At 43.5% G+C, this 20,623-nt stretch overlaps 2 protein-coding genes across 5 annotated transcripts in view; one reads left to right on the top strand and one right to left on the bottom strand.

The window, feature by feature from the left end:
• Positions 1-5,133, bottom strand: part of LOC129820318 (type 2 phosphatidylinositol 4,5-bisphosphate 4-phosphatase-like) — a 78,050-nt gene extending 72,917 nt beyond the window's left edge. For both annotated transcript variants that reach the window (XM_055877388.1, XM_055877389.1), the window contains exon 1: positions 5,025-5,133. In XM_055877388.1, coding sequence (XP_055733363.1) covers positions 5,025-5,133 — 109 coding nt within the window. The remainder of the gene's footprint in view (positions 1-5,024) is intronic.
• A 203-nt stretch (positions 5,134-5,336) lies between these two features.
• The window catches only part of lrrc69 (leucine rich repeat containing 69), a 91,814-nt gene continuing 76,527 nt past the window's right edge, over positions 5,337-20,623 (top strand). The window contains exons 1-11 of one of the 3 annotated variants that reach the window (XM_055877384.1): positions 5,337-5,418; positions 5,528-5,591; positions 5,714-5,843; positions 7,355-9,952; positions 10,555-10,704; positions 15,370-15,488; positions 16,423-18,357; positions 18,533-18,659; positions 18,792-18,864; positions 19,694-19,889; positions 20,105-20,176. In XM_055877384.1, coding sequence (XP_055733359.1) covers positions 18,181-18,357; positions 18,533-18,659; positions 18,792-18,864; positions 19,694-19,889; positions 20,105-20,176 — 645 coding nt within the window. In that variant the 5' untranslated portion in view covers positions 5,337-5,418; positions 5,528-5,591; positions 5,714-5,843; ... (2 more) ...; positions 15,370-15,488; positions 16,423-18,180. The other 2 variants (XM_055877386.1, XM_055877385.1) reach the window with 2 other exon arrangements.

The raw sequence follows: 20,623 nt of genomic DNA, 5'->3' as shown, positions 1-20,623 counted from the left end.
GGAGAGGAACGTGGCCTCTGTGTTCTGTCGGAGAGGAACGTAGCCTCTGTGTTCTGTCGGAGAGGAACGTAGCCTCTGTGTTCTGTCGGAGAGGAACGTAGCCTCTGTGTTCTGTCTGAGAGGAACGTAGCCTCTGTGTTCTGTCTGAGAGGAACGTAGCCTCTGTGTTCTGTCGGAGAGGAACGTGGCCTCTGTGTTCTGTCTGAGAGGAACGTAGCCTCTGTGTTCTGTCGGAGAGGAACGTGGCCTCTGTGTTCTGTCGGAGAGGAACGTGGCCTCTGTGTTCTGTCGGAGAGGAACGTGGCCTCTGTGTTCTGTCGGAGAGGAACGTAGCCTCTGTGTTCTAACTCTGTCTGAGAGGAACGTAGCCTCTGTGTTCTGTCTGAGAGGAACGTGGCCTCTGTGCTCTGTCGGAGAGGAACGTAGCCTCTGTGTTCTGTCGGAGAGGAACGTGGCCTCTGTGCTCTGTCTGAGAGGAACGTGGCCTCTGTGCTCTGTCTGAGAGGAACGTGGCCTCTGTGTTCTGTCGGAGAGGAACGTGGCCTCTGTGTTCTGTCGGAGAGGAACGTGGCCTCTGTGTTCTAACTCTGTCTGAGAGGAACGTAGCCTCTGTGTTCTGTCGGAGAGGAACGTAGCCTCTGTGTTCTGTCGGAGAGGAACGTGGCCTCTGTGTTCTGTCGGAGAGGAACGTGGCCTCTGTGTTCTGTCGGAGAGGAACGTGGCCTCTGTGTTCTGTCGGAGAGGAACGTGGCCTCTGTGTTCTGTCGGAGAGGAACGTGGCCTCTGTGTTCTGTCGGAGAGGAACGTGGCCTCTGTGTTCTGTCGGAGAGGAACGTGGCCTCTGTGTTCTGTCGGAGAGGAACGTGGCCTCTGTGTTCTGTCGGAGAGGAACGTGGCCTCTGTGTTCTGTCGGAGAGGAACGTGGCCTCTGTGTTCTGTCGGAGAGGAACGTGGCCTCTGTGTTCTGTCGGAGAGGAACGTGGCCTCTGTGTTCTGTCGGAGAGGAACGTGGCCTCTGTGTTCTGTCGGAGAGGAACGTGGCCTCTGTGTTCTGTCTGAGATGAACGTGGCCTCTGTGTTCTGTCGGAGAGGAACGTAGCCTCTGTGTTCTGTCGGAGAGGAACGTAGCCTCTGTGTTCTGTCTGAGAGGAACGTAGCCTCTGTGTTCTAACTCTGTCTGAGAGGAACGTAGCCTCTGTGTTCTGTCTGAGAGGAACGTGGCCTCTGTGTTCTGTCGGAGAGGAACGTGGCCTCTGTGTTCTGTCTGAGAGGAACGTGGCCTCTGTGTTCTGTCGGAGAGGAACGTGGCCTCTGTGTTCTGTCGGAGAGGAACGTGGCCTCTGTGTTCTGTCGGAGAGGAACGTGGCCTCTGTGTTCTGTCGGAGAGGAACGTGGCCTCTGTGTTCTGTCTGAGAGGAACGTGGCCTCTGTGTTCTGTCTGAGAGGAACGTGGCCTCTGTGTTCTGTCTGAGAGGAACGTGGCCTCTGTGTTCTGTCTGAGAGGAACGTAGCCTCTGTGTTCTAACTCTGTCTGAGAGGAACGTAGCCTCTGTGCTCTGTCTGAGAGGAACGTAGCCTCTGTGTTCTGTCGGAGAGGAACGTGGCCTCTGTGTTCTGTCGGAGAGGAACGTAGCCTCTGTGTTCTAACTCTGTCTGAGAGGAACGTAGCCTCTGTGTTCTGTCTGAGAGGAACGTAGCCTCTGTGTTCTGTCTGAGAGGAACGTAGCCTCTGTGTTCTGTCTGAGAGGAACGTAGCCTCTGTGTTCTGTCGGAGAGGAACGTGGCCTCTGTGTTCTGTCGGAGAGGAACGTGGCCTCTGTGTTCTGTCTGAGAGGAACGTGGCCTCTGTGCTCTGTCTGAGAGGAACGTAGCCTCTGTGTTCTGTCTGAGAGGAACGTGGCCTCTGTGTTCTGTCTGAGATGAACGTGGCCTCTGTGTTCTGTCGGAGAGGAACGTGGCCTCTGTGTTCTGTCGGAGAGGAACGTGGCCTCTGTGTTCTGTCGGAGAGGAACGTGGCCTCTGTGTTCTGTCGGAGAGGAACGTGGCCTCTGTGTTCTGTCGGAGAGGAACGTGGCCTCTGTGTTCTGTCTGAGAGGAACGTAGCCTCTGTGTTCTAACTCTGTCTGAGAGGAACGTAGCCTCTGTGCTCTGTCTGAGAGGAACGTAGCCTCTGTGTTCTGTCTGAGAGGAACGTAGCCTCTGTGTTCTGTCGGAGAGGAACGTGGCCTCTGTGTTCTGTCTGAGAGGAACGTAGCCTCTGTGTTCTGTCGGAGAGGAACGTAGCCTCTGTGTTCTGTCGGAGAGGAACGTAGCCTCTGTGTTCTGTCTGAGAGGAACGTGGCCTCTGTGTTCTGTCGGAGAGGAACGTGGCCTCTGTGTTCTGTCGGAGAGGAACGTGGCCTCTGTGTTCTGTCGGAGAGGAACGTAGCCTCTGTGTTCTGTCTGAGAGGAACGTGGCCTCTGTGTTCTGTCGGAGAGGAACGTGGCCTCTGTGTTCTGTCGGAGAGGAACGTGGCCTCTGTGTTCTGTCGGAGAGGAACGTAGCCTCTGTGTTCTGTCGGAGAGGAACGTAGCCTCTGTGTTCTGTCTGAGAGGAACGTAGCCTCTGTGTTCTAACTCTGTCTGAGAGGAACGTAGCCTCTGTGCTCTGTCTGAGAGGAACGTGGCCTCTGTGTTCTGTCTGAGAGGAACGTAGCCTCTGTGTTCTGTCTGAGAGGAACGTAGCCTCTGTGTTCTGTCGGAGAGGAACGTGGCCTCTGTGTTCTGTCGGAGAGGAACGTGGCCTCTGTGTTCTGTCGGAGAGGAACGTAGCCTCTGTGTTCTGTCTGAGAGGAACGTAGCCTCTGTGTTCTGTCGGAGAGGAACGTGGCCTCTGTGTTCTGTCGGAGAGGAACGTGGCCTCTGTGTTCTAACTCTGTCTGAGAGGAACGTAGCCTCTGTGTTCTGTCTGAGAGGAACGTAGCCTCTGTGTTCTGTCGGAGAGGAACGTGGCCTCTGTGTTCTGTCGGAGAGGAACGTGGCCTCTGTGTTCTGTCGGAGAGGAAAGTGGCCTCTGTGTTCTGTCGGAGAGGAACGTGGCCTCTGTGTTCTGTCGGAGAGGAACGTGGCCTCTGTGTTCTAACTCTGTCTGAGAGGAACGTAGCCTCTGTGTTCTGTCTGAGAGGAACGTAGCCTCTGTGTTCTGTCGGAGAGGAACGTGGCCTCTGTGTTCTGTCGGAGAGGAACGTGGCCTCTGTGTTCTGTCGGAGAGGAAAGTGGCCTCTGTGTTCTGTCGGAGAGGAACGTGGCCTCTGTGTTCTGTCGGAGAGGAACGTAGCCTCTGTGTTCTAACTCTGTCTGAGAGGAACGTAGCCTCTGTGTTCTGTCGGAGAGGAACGTGGCCTCTGTGTTCTGTCGGAGAGGAACGTGGCCTCTGTGTTCTGTCGGAGAGGAACGTGGCCTCTGTGTTCTGTCGGAGAGGAACGTAGCCTCTGTGCTCTGTCTGAGAGGAACGTAGCCTCTGTGTTCTGTCGGAGAGGAACGTGGCCTCTGTGTTCTGTCGGAGAGGAACGTGGCCTCTGTGCTCTGTCTGAGAGGAACGTAGCCTCTGTGTTCTGTCTGAGAGGAACGTAGCCTCTGTGTTCTGTCGGAGAGGAACGTGGCCTCTGTGTTCTGTCTGAGAGGAACGTAGCCTCTGTGTTCTAACTCTGTCTGAGAGGAACGTAGCCTCTGTGTTCTGTCGGAGAGGAACGTAGCCTCTGTGTTCTAACTCTGTCTGAGAGGAACGTAGCCTCTGTGTTCTGTCTGAGAGGAACGTAGCCTCTGTGTTCTAACTCTGTCTGAGAGGAACGTAGCCTCTGTGTTCTGTCTGAGAGGAACGTAGCCTCTGTGTTCTGCCTGAGATTTGATCCGGCCAGCTCAGTAGAAAAGCTTTCTTGACAAAGATGTGTGGTTTACTGAAGGTTAGCAGACTGTCCAGTCATTCCAACGGGGAGCTGTAACAACAGGGATGTGTATAGTACTGTATCATGGCTCTAATGGGAATAAGATCATCATCTGAATATCACTGTGATAAACAGGGTGCATGATGGGACCTAAGCATTCACACCCCCCCCCCCCCCACATCTGAATATCACTGTGATAAACAGGGTGCATAATGGGACCTAAGCATTCACATCCCCCCCCCCACATCTGAATATCACCGTGATAAACAGGGTGCATGATGGGACCTAAGCATTCACCCCCCCCCCCCACATCTGAATATCACTGTGATAAACAGGGTGCATGATGGGACCTAAGCATTCACACCCCCCCCCCCCCCCCACATCTGAAATACATCTGAATATTACAACACTCTATGTAGGTATTATGTTTCCAGAAAGCACACAGTGAAATGATCCTCAACAACATGCATGGGATTGAAGGGATATGAATACTAGCCTAAACAAATCTATTGAATAGCTGTTTATGGGTCCAGTCAAATCGAGTGAATGGAAAGCAGTGAATGATACATGGGTTATGAACAGACTCATGTATAACCTGCTATGTTACATGTGAACGGGCCTAGTGTCTTATACAGACACACAACCACAACGAACACAATGTCCAGAGGGGATCGCGACTTCCAATTGTATCCTCTGATTGATAATGTCCTTCTTGTTCATCTCATTTAATGGCTACGTTGTATATGTTCTGACAACATTACTTATCTCCTTATAGATATTTGTAGAGGGGGGGGGGGGGGGGGGGGGGGGGTGTTTAAACAGTATTAACCAGCAACAACAACAGATCGTGATGCATCACTACAGAAAACACAACTACAACGGGAATTGTTGTGAAATTATTCTCCTGCGTTGTTCTTTGAAACAGCGCAAACTCCATCTTCTGATTTCGGATTTCTGCCGGTCGGTTTGATTTTTTAGACTGATGCCGTTGTCTTGCCCGTTAGAATTTAACGCACTGTGCAAAACATTGCTCAACACGATACGCCCAAAACGATTCAGCATACGTGGAGGGGAGTCATAGCCTAACGTTGGTTTGTTTACCTCTTGGACTTGTGTCCTGCAGGTATGACGGCGGTTCCAACGGTGTGACATTCCCGGAGTTCGGTGCTGATAGCAACGGGGACCGTTCATCCATGCCTTCGTCGGCCATGGCGGCAGCAGTACACCCAAACCAGACGAATAAACAATGAGCCGAACAGCGGCAGAGCCTCTCTTCTGGCCAGTGTTTCCTAAGGAGGGGGGGCGGCCAGCTAATCGGTGGTAGCCTACTGCTTTGGCGAGGCCAGTTCCTCGGAGGTGGAGCTACGGAGACCTAAACCGGACCGGGGGTGGGGGGGATATGAGCAACGGAATGCAGAGAGAGCGAAATCACCCCCCCAAACCAACCCGTTCCCCTCATGCACATTGGTGACATGACATTTAGTAGGCCTGCAAAGTAGATCCAATAATAATTCTCATTTATACAGTTTGCATCCTCCAGAATATCTATTGTAGGCCTAATAAACGACTGTTCATAGACTTTATTTCTATTCTGTGTTTTAAAGGTGAAACACAACTATCCAAGAATCTACATTATTACATTATATTCTGATCTTGGTGATAGATGAGGTGAGTTCCCTTGTAAAAAAAAAAAAAATGTGATAAGTGTCTAGAAAAAAAAATCGCTATATAAATCCAATGAATTTCATGAGCCATTCTATACTATTCTCGTCTGTTCTATGTTTAAACAGATGAAAGACCACGGAATGTTCTGCTGCAGGGACGTCGCAGGGGGTATGGACAGACCTCCCTATAAGAGGCTTAGTCCCCCTCTACATGAATCCCTAGTGACGTACCTGGTAGGCTGTCTGAATGATAAAGGTGGGTTCTCTAAAACAATGAGGTTTGGTCCAGTAAAATACAATACATTCTTGAAGATCTTCTACTTATATCATTTACACTACAGTCACGAATCATAGGTATATTACATTGATCAGTGATGGTACCCAGTTCACTATAGTTACCAATAATACTGTAGGTATATTATATCGATCAGTGATGGTACCCAGTTCACTATAGTTACCAATAATAATGTAGGTATATTACATCGATCAGTGATGGTACCCAGTTCACTATAGTTACCAATAATACTGTAGGTATATTACATCGATCAGTGATGGTACCCAGTTCACTATAGTTACCAATAATACTGTAGGTATATTACATCGATCAGTGATGGTACCCAGTTCACTATAGTTACCAATAATACTGTAGGTATATTACATCGATCAGTGATGGTACCCAGTTCACTATAGTTACCAATAATACTGTAGGTATATTACATCGATCAGTGATGGTACCCAGTTCACTATAGTTACCAATAATACTGTAGGTATATTACATCGATCAGTGATGGTACCCAGTTCACTATAGTTACCAATAATACTGTAGGTATATTACATCGATCAGTGATGGTACCCAGTTCACTATAGTTACCAATAATACTGTAGGTATATTACATCGATCAGTGATGGTACCCAGTTCACTATAGTTACCAATAATACTGTAGGTATATTACATCGATCAGTGATGGTACCCAGTTCACTATAGTTACCAATAATACTGTAGGTATATTACATCGATCAGTGATGGTACCCAGTTCACTATAGTTACCAATAATACTGGAAAACTACGAAATTGTCATACTTGAGTAAAAGTAAAGATACTTTAATAGAAAATGACTCAAGTAAAAGTGAAAGTCACCCAGTAAAATACTACTTGAGTAAAAGTCTAAAAGTATTTGGTTTTAAATATGCTTAAGTTTTAAAAGTAAATGTAATTTCTAAAATACACTTAAGTATCAAAACTAAAATTAAAGTATAAATCATTTCAAATTCCTTACATAATGCAAACCAGACTGTACCATTTTCTTGTTTATTTTAGCCAGTGGCCACACTCCAGCACCCAGACATCATTTACAAACTAATCATGTGGGTTTAGTGAGTCCACCAGATCAGAGGCAGTAGGGATGACCAGGGATGTTCTCTGTTTAGTGAGTCCTCCAGATCAGAGGCAGTAGGGATGACCAGGGATATTCTCTGTTTAGTGAGTCCTCCAGATCAGAGGCAGTAGGGATGACCAGGGATGTTCTGTTGATAAGTGTGTGAATTGGACCATTTACTGTCCTCCTAAGCATTTAAAATGTAACGAGTACATTTGGGTGTCAGGGAAAATGCATGGAGTAAAAAGTACATTCTGTTATTTAGGAATCTGGTTTAGTAAAAGTTGTCAAAAATATAAGTTTTGAGGGAGTGTTCAATTGGCATGCTGACTGCAGGAATGCCCACCACAGCTGTTGCCAGAGAATTTAATGTTCATTTCTCTACCATAAGCCATCTCCAACATCGTGTTAGAGAATTTGGCATTACATCCAACCGGCCTCGCAACCGCAGACCACATGTAACCACACCATCCAAGGACCTCCACATCCGGCTTCTTCACCTGCGAGATCGTCTGAGACCAGCCACCCGGACAGCTGATGAAACTGAGGAGGTTATCTATCTGTAATAAAACCTCCTTGTGGGGAAAAACTCATCCTGATTGGCTGAGCCTGGCTCCCCAGTGAGTGGGCCTATGCCCTCCTAGGCCCACCCATAGCTGCGCCCAAGGCCGGTCCTTGACATTCTGCCACCATAAGCTCAAAACTAGAATGGTCACAGTAAGCAAAATGACTTTGAAAAGACGTCTAAAAGACATATTTTCCAAATGTTGAAGTTAGGTTAAATTAATTTTCTGAATGAAAGGTGAAAAGCTATTTTCCATTTGTTTAAAATACGTACTTTCCATGATGTTGGAAAAAATTATTTTCTGGACATTCAAATCAGGTTCATTTTCGGTTCTGACTGAAAGTTAAAAAATAAGTAATTTACATAAGTCTATGTTTGGGCCAAATCAAGGCTGGTCCAGACCGGACAGAATCTGAACCAAACATAAACATCTATGATTGGCTCAGATTTGGTCCGGACCAAAAACCAATGTTTGTGGATTTTGGAAATCAAGGCCGGTCTAAAATGCGTAGGCATCAGTCCGTGCTTACTGAGATGTAGCTTTTAGCGTTGCCTGACATTTGATTCTATGAATGCTCTTTCTAAGTGGTAAATCTACCGTTTGTAAAACAACAAAAAAACGATGTCTGGAGAGGACCAAAAAAAGAGGTCGGCTAGTGTTTCCTGGGGTGTAGCATACCATGTCGCACGCAGTGGAATTTTATGAATGCCCATCCATGTGGTAGGCCATTGCAACTGTAACGGATGTGAAATGGCTAGCTAGTTAGCGGGTACGCGCTAATAGCGTTTCAATCAGTTACGTCACTTGCTCTGAAACCTAGAAGTAGTGTTTCCCCTTGCTCTGCAAGGGCCGCGGCTTTGGCGAGCGGACGGTCTAAAGTTATACTGTTACACATCGGCTATATTAGTCCTGATTCTGTGACTAATGAATTTATTTAAACTCTGAATATCAGCTACCCAACTTTATCAGGAGTTGAGCCTATTTGCAATGTGTCTACTCAGCGGGAAATGCAGAAGTATTTAATTTTTCCGCTCTGATCAGCTTGTCAAAAAATGGAGGTAATTCAAACTTGAAACCACTGATCATGACAATGGGGTGAAACTCCTGGACAACAGTTGTGATTGTCCATTCCATATTGTCCATTTTACTTGGACCTGTTCTGTTTTTAGGATATGTTCTTTGTTAAACAAGTCATGTTTTATTTGATCGAGTGCCATTTAAGTTAAGCTATTTGATCTGACAAACTTGCATGATGTAAAATGTGTCCATCTCATTACATTATCATACATTTTATCTCCAGCTTTTAGGCTACAGAAAATAACCAAACCCCTTCTACCATATCCTATAGTTACATGATTTATGTTAGATCATTTTTTGGAGGAACTGTTTGTGGAGCGCTGCAGAGATGCATCTCTCCAACAGCACCCCAGAGAGGCGAGTTGGGAAAAGACAAGCTAAATATTTTGCGCCCCTGCCTTTGACAAAGTGGACACTGCTTATCAAAGGGCGGCACCAGCGCTCACCTAAAAAGCCCATATGCCACTGCCTGAGAGAAATTGTCATTGTTTTTGGGGCAGAATTATGTGAGTTTTTATGAGTTGTTGTTCGTGGTGCGTCTTGGTCAGTTTAGCTCAGAAAACACCGCCGTCTTCAACCCTGCTTAAAATACGCCCCTCTGCCCAGTCATGTGAAATCCATAAAGGACCACATTTATTTATTTTAATTGATGATTTCCTTATATGATCTGTAACTCAGTTAAATTATTGAAATTGTTGCATGTTGCGTTTATATCTTTGTTCAGTATATGTTTTACTTAGGTACTTTACACCGTTGATATCGATCATATATCTACCAACCATTGAAGAACGATACATTAAAATCAATCATTCTGTGATTGATGTTGAAGACAGTCTTCGAACGGTGAAAACATTTCTGGGCAATGAAGTTTTTTGGACATATTTGTTATTTAGTTAAAGCTTCACTAGCGTTTTTGTTCGTTGCCAATCCCATATAATCGGTCTTTGAGGATCCAACGTTTTAAAGAGTCCTGAAAATAATAATATCCCCTATAAATTGAACGTGAATTTGGACTGAACGTCAAGTTAAAACGAACTCCGTCGACTAGAATCTCAGACCTAACCAATCAACTAAGGAAACTGTTGTGATGGGATGACCAATGAAAATCGCGATATTTCAATAACCGGAAGTATTCAGCGCAACACGTTTAAAATGTAATGAGCGGTCAGCTGACGTTCAATTTGATCTGATTCTACATAACAGCAAAATCATAACGCTAACATGGATATGTTACAGTATTTATAAACGAAACAAATACAGTGATGGAAAAGGTAGAGACAGACGAGGAGATCTTAGCCAAGCAACATCGCAAGGAGAAGAAGGATCTGTAAGGTTGATAATTAAATGTAGGTTTAAGATTTACAATGATATCGTTGCTGTATTAGTAGTTTGCGTTCAACTTGTACTCCCGTTGTAACACCCCGAGTGGGATAGATATGACATGCCTACCTGTTATTCTAGCTAGCTACTCATTTTATTTGTTCTTTTTTTAATAACAAGTCTAACTTTTTGAAAATCAAAACAGCAGTTTAGTTTAGTGAAATATACTTGTATCTGTGTTAAGGTTAGCTAGTTAGGTAATTATTATTATTGCAGTATGACTACCGTAGGATATTGTTATGGCTGTATGACCTAGACAGTTTGCGTGTATGCATTGATACGTAGGCTACGTGTGCCTACACATTCTTTTTATGTGGTTCTGTCCTTGAGCTGTTCTTGTCTATTGATGTTCTGTATTATGTCATTCTGTATTGTGTTTCATGTTCTGTGTGGACCCCAGGAAGAGTAGCTGCTGCTTATGCAACAGCTAATGGGGATCCATAATAAAATACCAAATAGGGTATTGTTGTGGCCGTATGACTACTATAGGCTTTTGTTATGGCTGTATGACTACTATAGGCTATTGTGATTTGTGAGAAGGGGACATAAACTATAAACCATGTTTCAGCTAAAATCCAGAGCTTGAAAAATGCTGTCCCCAAAAATGACAAGAAGAGGTGTAAACAGCTGACTGAGAATATTACCAAGCTGGGGGCTGAGCTGAATCAGAAACGAGGAACAACTAGACTCATCATGAGGAGGAGGAGCGGACGAAAAGGTAACTGTTGTCAACATATCAGTGGTTACAGAATTTACCAAACTAGGGGTGGCGAGAGAACCTCTGAAATAAAATGAATTAAATCACGCTTGGTTCATAGAACCGGGGTTACGTCAGTAACCTCCAGTAGCCAGTAGATGTGGCTGTAATAAAGAGGTTTCTGTTTTCTTCCTACAAATAGTTTCTGTTTTCTTCCTACAAATAGTTTCTGTTTTCTTCCTACAAATAGTTTCTCTATGTTTTAAACTGTTTAAGCTTTATACTATTGTTTCCCTGTACAATGTCCACAAGCTGCGCAGGACTCAGAGAGTCCAGGCACTAAATCAGACTGGGGGAAAAAATAACATACAAAATTAGGATGTTCTGAACTTCCCAATACCTTTCTGATGCATTTCAGTCACTTCAAACCATTTTTCGTTCAGATTGAAATACTGTCAAAAGTACTGTCTGATTAGTAATTAGCCTGTCATAGTCCAAATGAAAACCCCTGGGTTACATACTATAAGGCTACTTGGTTATAACCAAATGTCCGCTGGTTCGAATCCTGGAGCCGACAAGATTTGAAATCTGCGCTCACATGACTGTGTTTTGGGGCCCGTACAGGTACGTACAGAGCTAGGGAATTATTTTTGTCCAGTTCTCGTGAAAAAGGTACTGAAATTACAGGACATTGTTCCTTTAAATTGGAACTGACAGCATTTTAGCAACATTGAAATCTTTAACACCCCCAGGAGAACCGTCCTATTGATCAAACAGCCATAAAAAGGTAGGGTCTCTCTCAGTTATGCACATCAACAAGATCAACAACTAATGCTAACAAGATCAACAACTAATGCTAGCCAGATCAACAACTAATGCTAGCCAGATCAACAGCTAATGCTAGCCAGATCAACAGCTAATGCTAGCCAGATCAACAACTAATGCTAGTCAGATCAACAACTAATGCTAGCCAGATCAACAACTAATGCTAGCCAGATCAACAACTAATGCTAGCCAGATCAACAACTAATGCTAGCCAGATCAATAACTAATGCTAGCCAGATCAACAACTACTGCTAGCCAGAGCAACAACTAATGCCAGCCAGAGCAACAACTAATGCCAGCCAGAGCAACAACTAATGCTAGCCAGAGCAACAACTAATGCTAGCCAGAGCAACAACTAATACTAACCAGAACAAGATGAGCTAAAATCTAACGAAGGAACATTAGATAAACTTTTCCAGTTAGTTGGCAGTCAAAATTGCACTGATAAACGATGGGGAATAGTAGCCTGCTCGTCCTTCTGCAGCTTGCCTGCCAATGCATGCTTGTCGCAACCAAGCACCCAAGATAACTGGCTAAAGTTGGCTAGCTAGCTAGCTACACTACCGATCACAACCGAGTAAAATGTGTCTGGAAGTACACTACCAGTCAAGTGTTAGAACACCTACTCATTAAAGGTTTTTTCTTTATTTGTACTATTTTCTACATTGTAGAATAATAGTGAAGACATCAAAACTATGAAATAACACATGGAATCATGTAGTAACCAAAAAAGTGTTAAACAAATCAAAATATATTTGAGATTCTTCAAACCCTTTGCCTTTAACAGCTTTGCACACTCTTGGCATTCTCTCAACCAGCTTCACCTGGACTGCTTTTCCAACAGTCTTGAAGGAGTTCCCATGTATGCTGAGCACTTGTTGGCTGCTTTTCCGTCACTCTGCGGTTCGACTCATCCCAAACCATCTAAATTTGGTTGAGGTCGGGGGATTGTGGAGGCCAGGTTATCTAATGCAGCACTCCATCACTCTCCTTTATTGTAAAATAGTCCTTACACAGCCTGGAGGTGTGTTGGGCATTGTCCTGTTGATAAACAAATGATAGTCCCACTAAGCCCAAACCAGGTAGGATGGCATATCGCTGCAGAATGCTGTGGTAGCCATACTGGTTTAGTTTACCTTGAATTCTAAATAAATCACAGACAGTGTCACCAGAAAAGCATCCCTACACTATCACACCACCTCCTCCATGCTTTACGGTGGGAAATACACATTCAGAGATCATCCGTTCACTTACTCTGCGTCCCACAAAGACACGGTGGTTGGAACCAAAATCTCAAATTTTCAAATCTCAGATTTCCACCAGTCTAATATCCATTGCTCGTGTTTCTTGACCCAAGCAAGTCTCTTCTTCTTATTGATGTCCTTTAGTAATGGTTTCCTTGCAGCAATTTGAACATGAAGGCCTGATTCACGCAGTCTCCTCTGAACAGTTGATGTTGCGATGTGTCTGTTACTTGAACTCTGTGAAGCATTTATTTGGTGCTGCAATTTCTGAGGTTGGTAACTCTAATGAACTTATCTTCTGCAGCAGAGGTAACTCTCGGTCTGCCTTTCTTGTGGCGGTCCTCACGAGAGCCAGTTTCATCATAGCGCTTGATGGTTTTTTGTAACTACACTTGCAGAAGCTTTCAAAGTACTTGAAATTTTCCAGATTGACTGACCTTCATGTCTTAATAACTTCTTATGGCTGCAATCCTGTTAACGGGATCGATATGACAACAGCCAGTGAAAGTGCAGGGCGCCTAATTCAAACATCAGAAATCTCATAATTAAAATTCCTCAAACATACAAGTATCTTATACCATTTTAAATGTAATCTTGTTGTTAATCCCACCACAGTGTCCGATTTCAAAAAGGCTTTACAGCGAAAGCACCACAAACGATTATGTTAGGTCACCGCCAAATCACAGAAAAACACAGTCATTTTTACAGCCAAAGACAGGAGTCACAAAAAGCAGAAATAGAGATAAAATGAATCACTAACCTTTGATGATCTTCATCAGATGACACTAATAGGACTTCATGTTACACAATACATGTATGTTTTGTTCGATAAAGTGCATATTTATATAAAAAAAATCTCAGTATACATTGGCGCGTTATGTTCAGTAGTTCCAAAAACATCAAGTGATTTTTGCAGAGAGCCACATCAATTTACAGAAATACTCATAATAAACATTGATAAAAGATACAAGTGTTATACATGGAATTTTAGATCCACTTCTCCTTAATGCAACCGCTGTGTCAGATTTCAAAAAAACTTTACGAAAAAAGCAAACCATGCAATAATCTGAGGTCGGAGCTCAGAGCCCAATCAAGACAGAAATATATCTGCCATATTGTGCAGTCAACAGAAGTCAGAAATAACAATATAAATATTCATTTACCTTTGATCTTCATCAAAATGCACTCCCAGGAATCCCAGTTCCACAATAAATGTTTGATTTGTTCGGTAATTTCCATTTATGTCCAAATAGCTACTTTTGTTAGCGCGTTTGGTAAACAAATCCAAAGTCATGAAGTGCGTTCACTAAAAGCAGACGAAATGTCAAAAAGTTCCGTTACAGTCAGTAGAAACATGCCAAACGATGTATTGAATCAATCTTTAGGATGTTTTTAACATAAATCTTCAATAATGTTCCAACCGGAGAATTTCTTTGTCTTCAGAAGTGCGATGGAACAGTGCTCGCTCTCACATGAACGCGCATGGTCAGCGCATGTTCAGGTCATGATAGACCTGACTCAATCCCCTCTCATTCGGCCCCACTTCACAGTAGAAGCATCAGACAAGGTTATATAGACTGACATCTAGTTGAAGCCTTAGGAAGTGCAAAATGACCCATATCCCACTGTGTATTTGATAGGGGCTGATTTGAAAATCGACCAACCTCCGATTTCCCACTTCCTGGTTGGATATTTTTCTCAGGTTTTTGCCTGCCATATGAGTTCTGTTATACTCACAGACATAATTCAAACAGTTTTAGAAACTTCCGAGTGTTTTCTATCCAAATATACAAATAATATGCATATATTAGCAACTGGGACTGAGGAGCAGGCAGTTTACTCTGGGCACCTTTCATCCAAGCTACTCAATACTGCCCCGCAGCCATAAAACGTTTTAAAGTAATGATGGACTATCGTTTCTCTTTGTTTACTTGAACTGTTCTTGCCATGAGAGGACTTGGTCTTTTACCAAATAGGGCTATCTTCTGTATACCCCCCTACCTTGTCACAACACAACTGATTGGCTCAAATGCATTAAGAAGGAAATAAATTCCACAAATTAACTTATAAGAATGCACACCTGTTAATTGAAATGCATTCCAGGTGACTACCTCATGAAGCTGGTTGAGAGAATGCGAAGAGTGTACAAAGCTGTCATCAAGGCAAAGGGTGGCTACTTTGAAGAATCTAAAATCTCAAAAAATATTTAACACTTGTTTGGTTACTACATGATTCCATATGTGTTATTTAATAGTTTTGATGTCTTCACGATTATTCTACAATGTAGAAAATAGTACAAATAAAGAAAACCCTTGAATGTATGGGTGTGTCCATACTTTTGACTGGTACTGTGTGTGTGTGTTATATATATATATATATAATTTAATTTAATGAAGCTGCCAATTGAGGACATGTGAGGCGTCTGTTTCTCAAACTAGACACTAATGCACTTGTCCTCTTGCTCAGTTGTGCACCGGGGCCTAATACTATATATCTTTCTTTGCAACTCTGCCGAGGGGGTTGAGTCACTGGCCTTCCCACGTCATGCTTTTTTTTTGTTATACTCGACTTGAGTGTGTTGATTCACTGACACAATCTTTTTGTCCTGTTTTTTCAGGCTCGTGTGGTGGAGGAGTTCTTCATGGAGAGCCCCTAAGGATTTCCCGTATCTGTCAGCTGTGGTAATAAACTTTGATGAGACTCCAGGAGAAGAAGAGAGAATCCAAAGTTTAGTGTGTATGTATAGGTTAAGAGAATATTATAAAAGGGACGTTTTTGTATATGCACAGCAGAGCTCTCGTAAATAAACATAGCTGACTATCGTAGACTGGCCTCTGTCTGATTTCAATAAGAACCTTACAAATTCTTAGTAACAGACAGAGTAGTTTAATTGAAGTTCAGTTTATGAACATTGAGAACAAAATTCTCTTAACAGTTGGTGGTCTGTTGATATCCATCTAGTGGTGTGGGTACTGTGCTTTGGCAAAGTGGGTAGGGTTATATCCTGCCTGGTTGGCCCTATCCAGGGGCAACTCAGTTAAGAACTAACTCGTATTTACCATGCGGCCTACACCGGCCAAACCTGGGCCAATTGTACACCGCCCTATGGGACTCCCAATCACACCCGGTTGTGATACAGCCTGGATTCGAACCAGGGTGTCTGTAGTGAGGCCTCTAGCACTGAGATGCAGTGCCTTAGACCGCTGCGCCACTCGGGAGCACTCGTATAAGGAAATCAGTCAATTGAAATGAATTCATTAGGCCCTAATCTATGGATTTCACATGACTGGGAATACAGATATGCATCTGTTGATCACAGATACCTTTGGTAAAAAAAGGTAGGGGTGACCACCGCGCCACTCGGGAGCCCATTCATGTATGGGGGGGCGGCAGGGTAGCCTAGTGGTTAGAGCGTTGGACCAGTAACCGAAAGGTTGCAAGTTCAAATCCTCGAGCTGACAAGGTACAAATCTGTCGTTCTGCCCCTGAACAGGCAGTTAACCCACTGTTCCTAGGCCGTCATTGAAAAATAAGAATTTGTTCTTAACTGACTTGCCTAGTTAAATATATTTAAAAAAAAAGGTAAATTTGTAAGTCGCTCTGGATAAGAGCGTCTGCTAAATGACTCAAATGTAAATGTAATGTATGATGATTCTTTGTTTCCTAACAGCTGAGAGCTCTGACACAGGTCCTTCAACTGCCAATAGAAGTGCTCCAAGCTGATTCTCCAAGCCATAATCATTGGAGAGGAATTTAACAAGTCTCCCATTATGCTAGTACCATGTCACCTCCAAACTTCCCCAGCTTCGTCTACCAATGAATTTGATTGGTTACAATTCTCCAACCCCATTCCTCAGCCGTATAGATAAACAAGAGACGAGGGCTGCCATTTTGTTGAATAACAAATGATGCCAAATTATGAATTGGGCCTTTTTTAATTGTTAATATTATTTTTCAGTTATATGCGTCATGCGTATGGACAGAGAGAACATTACAACTCAGTGGAACGTACGAAGGAACTCAAGAAGAAAGCTGAGACGCATTGAGTTAAATTATAACGAATGATAAAGTCAGGCATGGGTGGAAGTTGAAAAAATGTTGGGAAAAAACCAATGTAAAACATATGAATTCACAAATGACAAAATTATTTTACTCCCGGAGATCCCCTGCATACACACAGACTTGCCATCCAAGGAATTCGATGGGAGGAGAGAAAGGCAGAGTCACTGAAAATATTACCACCTACCTACCTATGTGGGGACTGAGAGAATAGTTAACATCACAGCGAGAATAGTTACCATCACAGTGAGAATAGTTACCATCACAGAGAAAATAGTTACCATCACAGAGAGAATAGTTACCATCACAGAGAGAATAGTTACCATCACAGCGAGAACAGTTACCATCACAGAGAGAACAGTTACCATCACAGAGAGAATAGTTACCATCACAGAGAGAATAGTTACCATCACAGAGAGAATAGTTACCATCACAGAGAGAATAGTTACCATCACAGCGAGAATAGTTACCATCACAGAGAGAATAGTTACCATCACAGAGAGAATAGTTACCATCACAGAGAGAATAGTTACCATCACAGCGAGAATAGTTACCATGACAGCGAGAATAGTTACCATGACAGCGAGAATAGTTACCATCACAGAGAGAATAGTTACCATCACTGAGAGAATAGTTACCATCACATAGAGAATAGTTACCATCACAGAGAGCTGAGGAAGAATTGGAAGTAACTTTGTACATCCTTCATCAGTGCTTGTTAATACCTCTGAAATCACAATGGAAATGTTACCTATTAAATATATATTTTGGTGGTGATGTACTGTTATTTCTAATGACCGCAATATATCAAAGGCTGATGGTCTTTTTTTGTGTGTATTGTAATGAAACAGGCAGGGAGCAGGTCTCGAACCCTCGACCTTCTAGCCCGAAGTCCAGCTCGCTATCGGCTGTGCCCCAAAAACGGCAGAGTCGGTCTCCATGCTTATAAACCCAGGGTCGTTACACTCGCTGATGGACAATATTGTTTCATACAATAAAATGTTTTTCAATTCCAGTTTCATTTCCCGCTGGAAAGACATTCATGCCAAAAACATTACAGCATATTATCCTGTTGATTGTTGAATGTCCAATGTCCATTTGATTTAAATTCAACGTGTGATGAGGTTAGGGATATGCTTTTATAGTAGCTAGAATGATTCTGAAGTTGAAACGATACATTTGTTTGAAACGCAATGGCCAGAAGGAAATAGTTCCTCTCTCTCCTGAAGTTAAAACAGATTTCCAGGAGAGACCGACAGAGTTCACTAAAGTGTCGCAAATGGGATTTCCGTCAGTTGACGAGCATCTCGTTTCTATGGGAACCTGCCTACCTTGTAGGACGTTGTGTTTTTATCCTGGCTAACAAATCATGGCTAACAATCTGGTTATCAGAGCTTTGAAAGCTAACTCAAAGTCCTTCAATTTGAGCTCGAAGAAAATGACCGACGTTCCCACATCGGTTGCGAGATTAACAAATATTTCGACCCTTCATTTGAACAATAACTACCTTACGACTCTGCCTGCGGAACTGCAGACGTTACACAACGTGAGTACCGGTAACGCTGAGCTAGCCAGCCAGACTTCTATGCAAACACCTTGTGTGCTTGTTAGCTATAGTACAGTTATGTCTTAGGTTCCTTGACTTGCCTGCGAGCTATTTAACCAATGTATTTATCTTGCTTATGTTGCTTTTTTTGTTCTCTTTTTGCAATCCTGCAAAGTTGACAGAACTCAATTTGGGAAATAATTCTCTGGAGGAGATCCCATCTGTTCTGAGGTACCTGAACTCGTTGAAAAAACTTTATTTGTTTGGAAACCACATTACAAGATTGCCACCTGAGGTGTTGGGTAAGCTATGCTGCTGTCGATATGGATTAAGACTTAAATAGGTACTGTACAGAACCATCCATACCATGATAATCACTCATCATCATCATCACACACACGCTCAGATTCATCACTATATATTTGATCTTGCAGAAGGACTTGATAACCTCACTCTCCTCAATCTGAACCACAATCACATCACAGTCCTTCCTCCAGAGATTAAAAGGTACCATTTTGTTGACCAATAGCCTAATTGTGATTCATACAGTAAACCTGTACGTGACAGAGGAATAGACAATATAGGTTGTGTTTACACAGGCAGCTCATTTAAATAAAAAAAATAGTCCCACGACCCTAATTGGTCTTTTGACCAATCACATCAGCTCTTTTTTCAGAGTTTACCTGGCTACCCAGACTCCTTGCTCTGACCGAACACTGCGCCACGCCCACAGACGTTAGTTCCTTCTCCTCAATGAGTCTGGATCTGAGTACCTCCCAGACCCTTCACTGAACGCAAGCACATTCGAGCCATCTGATTGGTCCAGAAATCGATTTGGTTGGGTCAGAGCCAGAACACGTGGGTAAAGCGGCGGTTAGAAAATTCGTCATTGATACTCTGATTGGTTAGCGATGATCCAATAGCTGATGACTTTGTTTTGTACATGCTCCTCGTCACCACAAACGACTCAGTCTCAGACTGAAGTCTGTAGCGAAAGACCGAGCAGCGGAATCATTTAGTGTGACGCGTCAGGCTATTGCAGAGCTGATCTGATTGGGTAAAAAAAATACCAATTAATGAAATCTCGATTAACCCAGAATTAAAATCTTGAGTAATTTGGTCAGATGCTTACATTAAATGATGTTTACACTAATTGGTCTTTTGACCAATCACATCAGATCTTTTCTCACCAATGTAAAAAAAATAATATCAGAATTGGGCTGCCTATGTAAACATATTGAGCATCTGGCCAAATGAATCCAGATTTTAGTTGTGGGTTAACTGAGATTAGGCTAAATACAGAATGATCTCGTCACCATGTGTTCTCTTTTCTCAGTCTTTCTAACCTAGAAACCCTCAGTTTACTGCACAACCAATTGGAGGAACTTCCTGTAGAAATAGGGTTTCTCAAGAAGTTGGTCGATATGAATTTAACCAACAACAAGCTGCCCAGACTGCCCAAACAGATATACAGTCTGTCACATCTGGCCAGATTATATCTGGCAAGAAACAACCTCACACAGCTGCCAGAGGTGGGTGGGTGTCCAGGTTGTACTTAATGTCTGATGTTTCGTCTTTCTTAGGTTTCATTCTTCATATTGTGCCTGTTGTCCATTTTCACTGGCTTTGCTTATAAATGAGGTTACCGATCCTCCACTTTCTTAGGTTTCATTGTTAGTCAGTTTTGCTGATATTGTTTCATGACCTGATTGTTTACTGTCCTGAAAGCGGTCCTCTTTTCCCTCAGGGTATTATTATGCTGATGAAGCTCAGAGTGCTGGATGTGGCTGGAAACCGTTTATCCATGTTTCCTGTCGATGTATGTACCGTTAGTCTTCACCACAATATTATTTACACTACAACAACAAGATATAGCACAATATGAATATGTTATTGCTAGAGGAGGTAGGACTGATGGTGTTGCCCTGTACAGTTGGTAGAGGAGGTAGGACTGATGGTGTTGCCCTCTACAGTTGGTAGAGGAGGTAGGACTGACGGGTGTTGCCCTGTACAGTTGGTAGAGGAGGTAGGACTGACGGGTGTTGCCCTGTACAGTTGGTAGAGGAGGTAGGACTGACGGGTGTTGCCCTGTACAGTTGGTAGAGGAGGTAGGACTGATGGTGTTGCCCTCTACAGTTGGTAGAGGAGGTAGGACTGATGGTGTTGCCGTCTACAGTTGGTAGAGGAGGTAGGACTGATGGTGTTGCCCTCTACAGTTGGTAGAGGAGGTAGGACTGATGGTGTTGCCCTCTACAGTTGGTAGAGG

Source organism: Salvelinus fontinalis, chromosome 22 (genome assembly GCF_029448725.1).
Source record: "Salvelinus fontinalis isolate EN_2023a chromosome 22, ASM2944872v1, whole genome shotgun sequence".
NCBI classification, from domain to species: domain Eukaryota; kingdom Metazoa; phylum Chordata; class Actinopteri; order Salmoniformes; family Salmonidae; genus Salvelinus; species Salvelinus fontinalis.
Note: the sequence above shows the minus strand (reverse complement) of the source record. Positions and strands in the feature narration are given on the sequence as shown.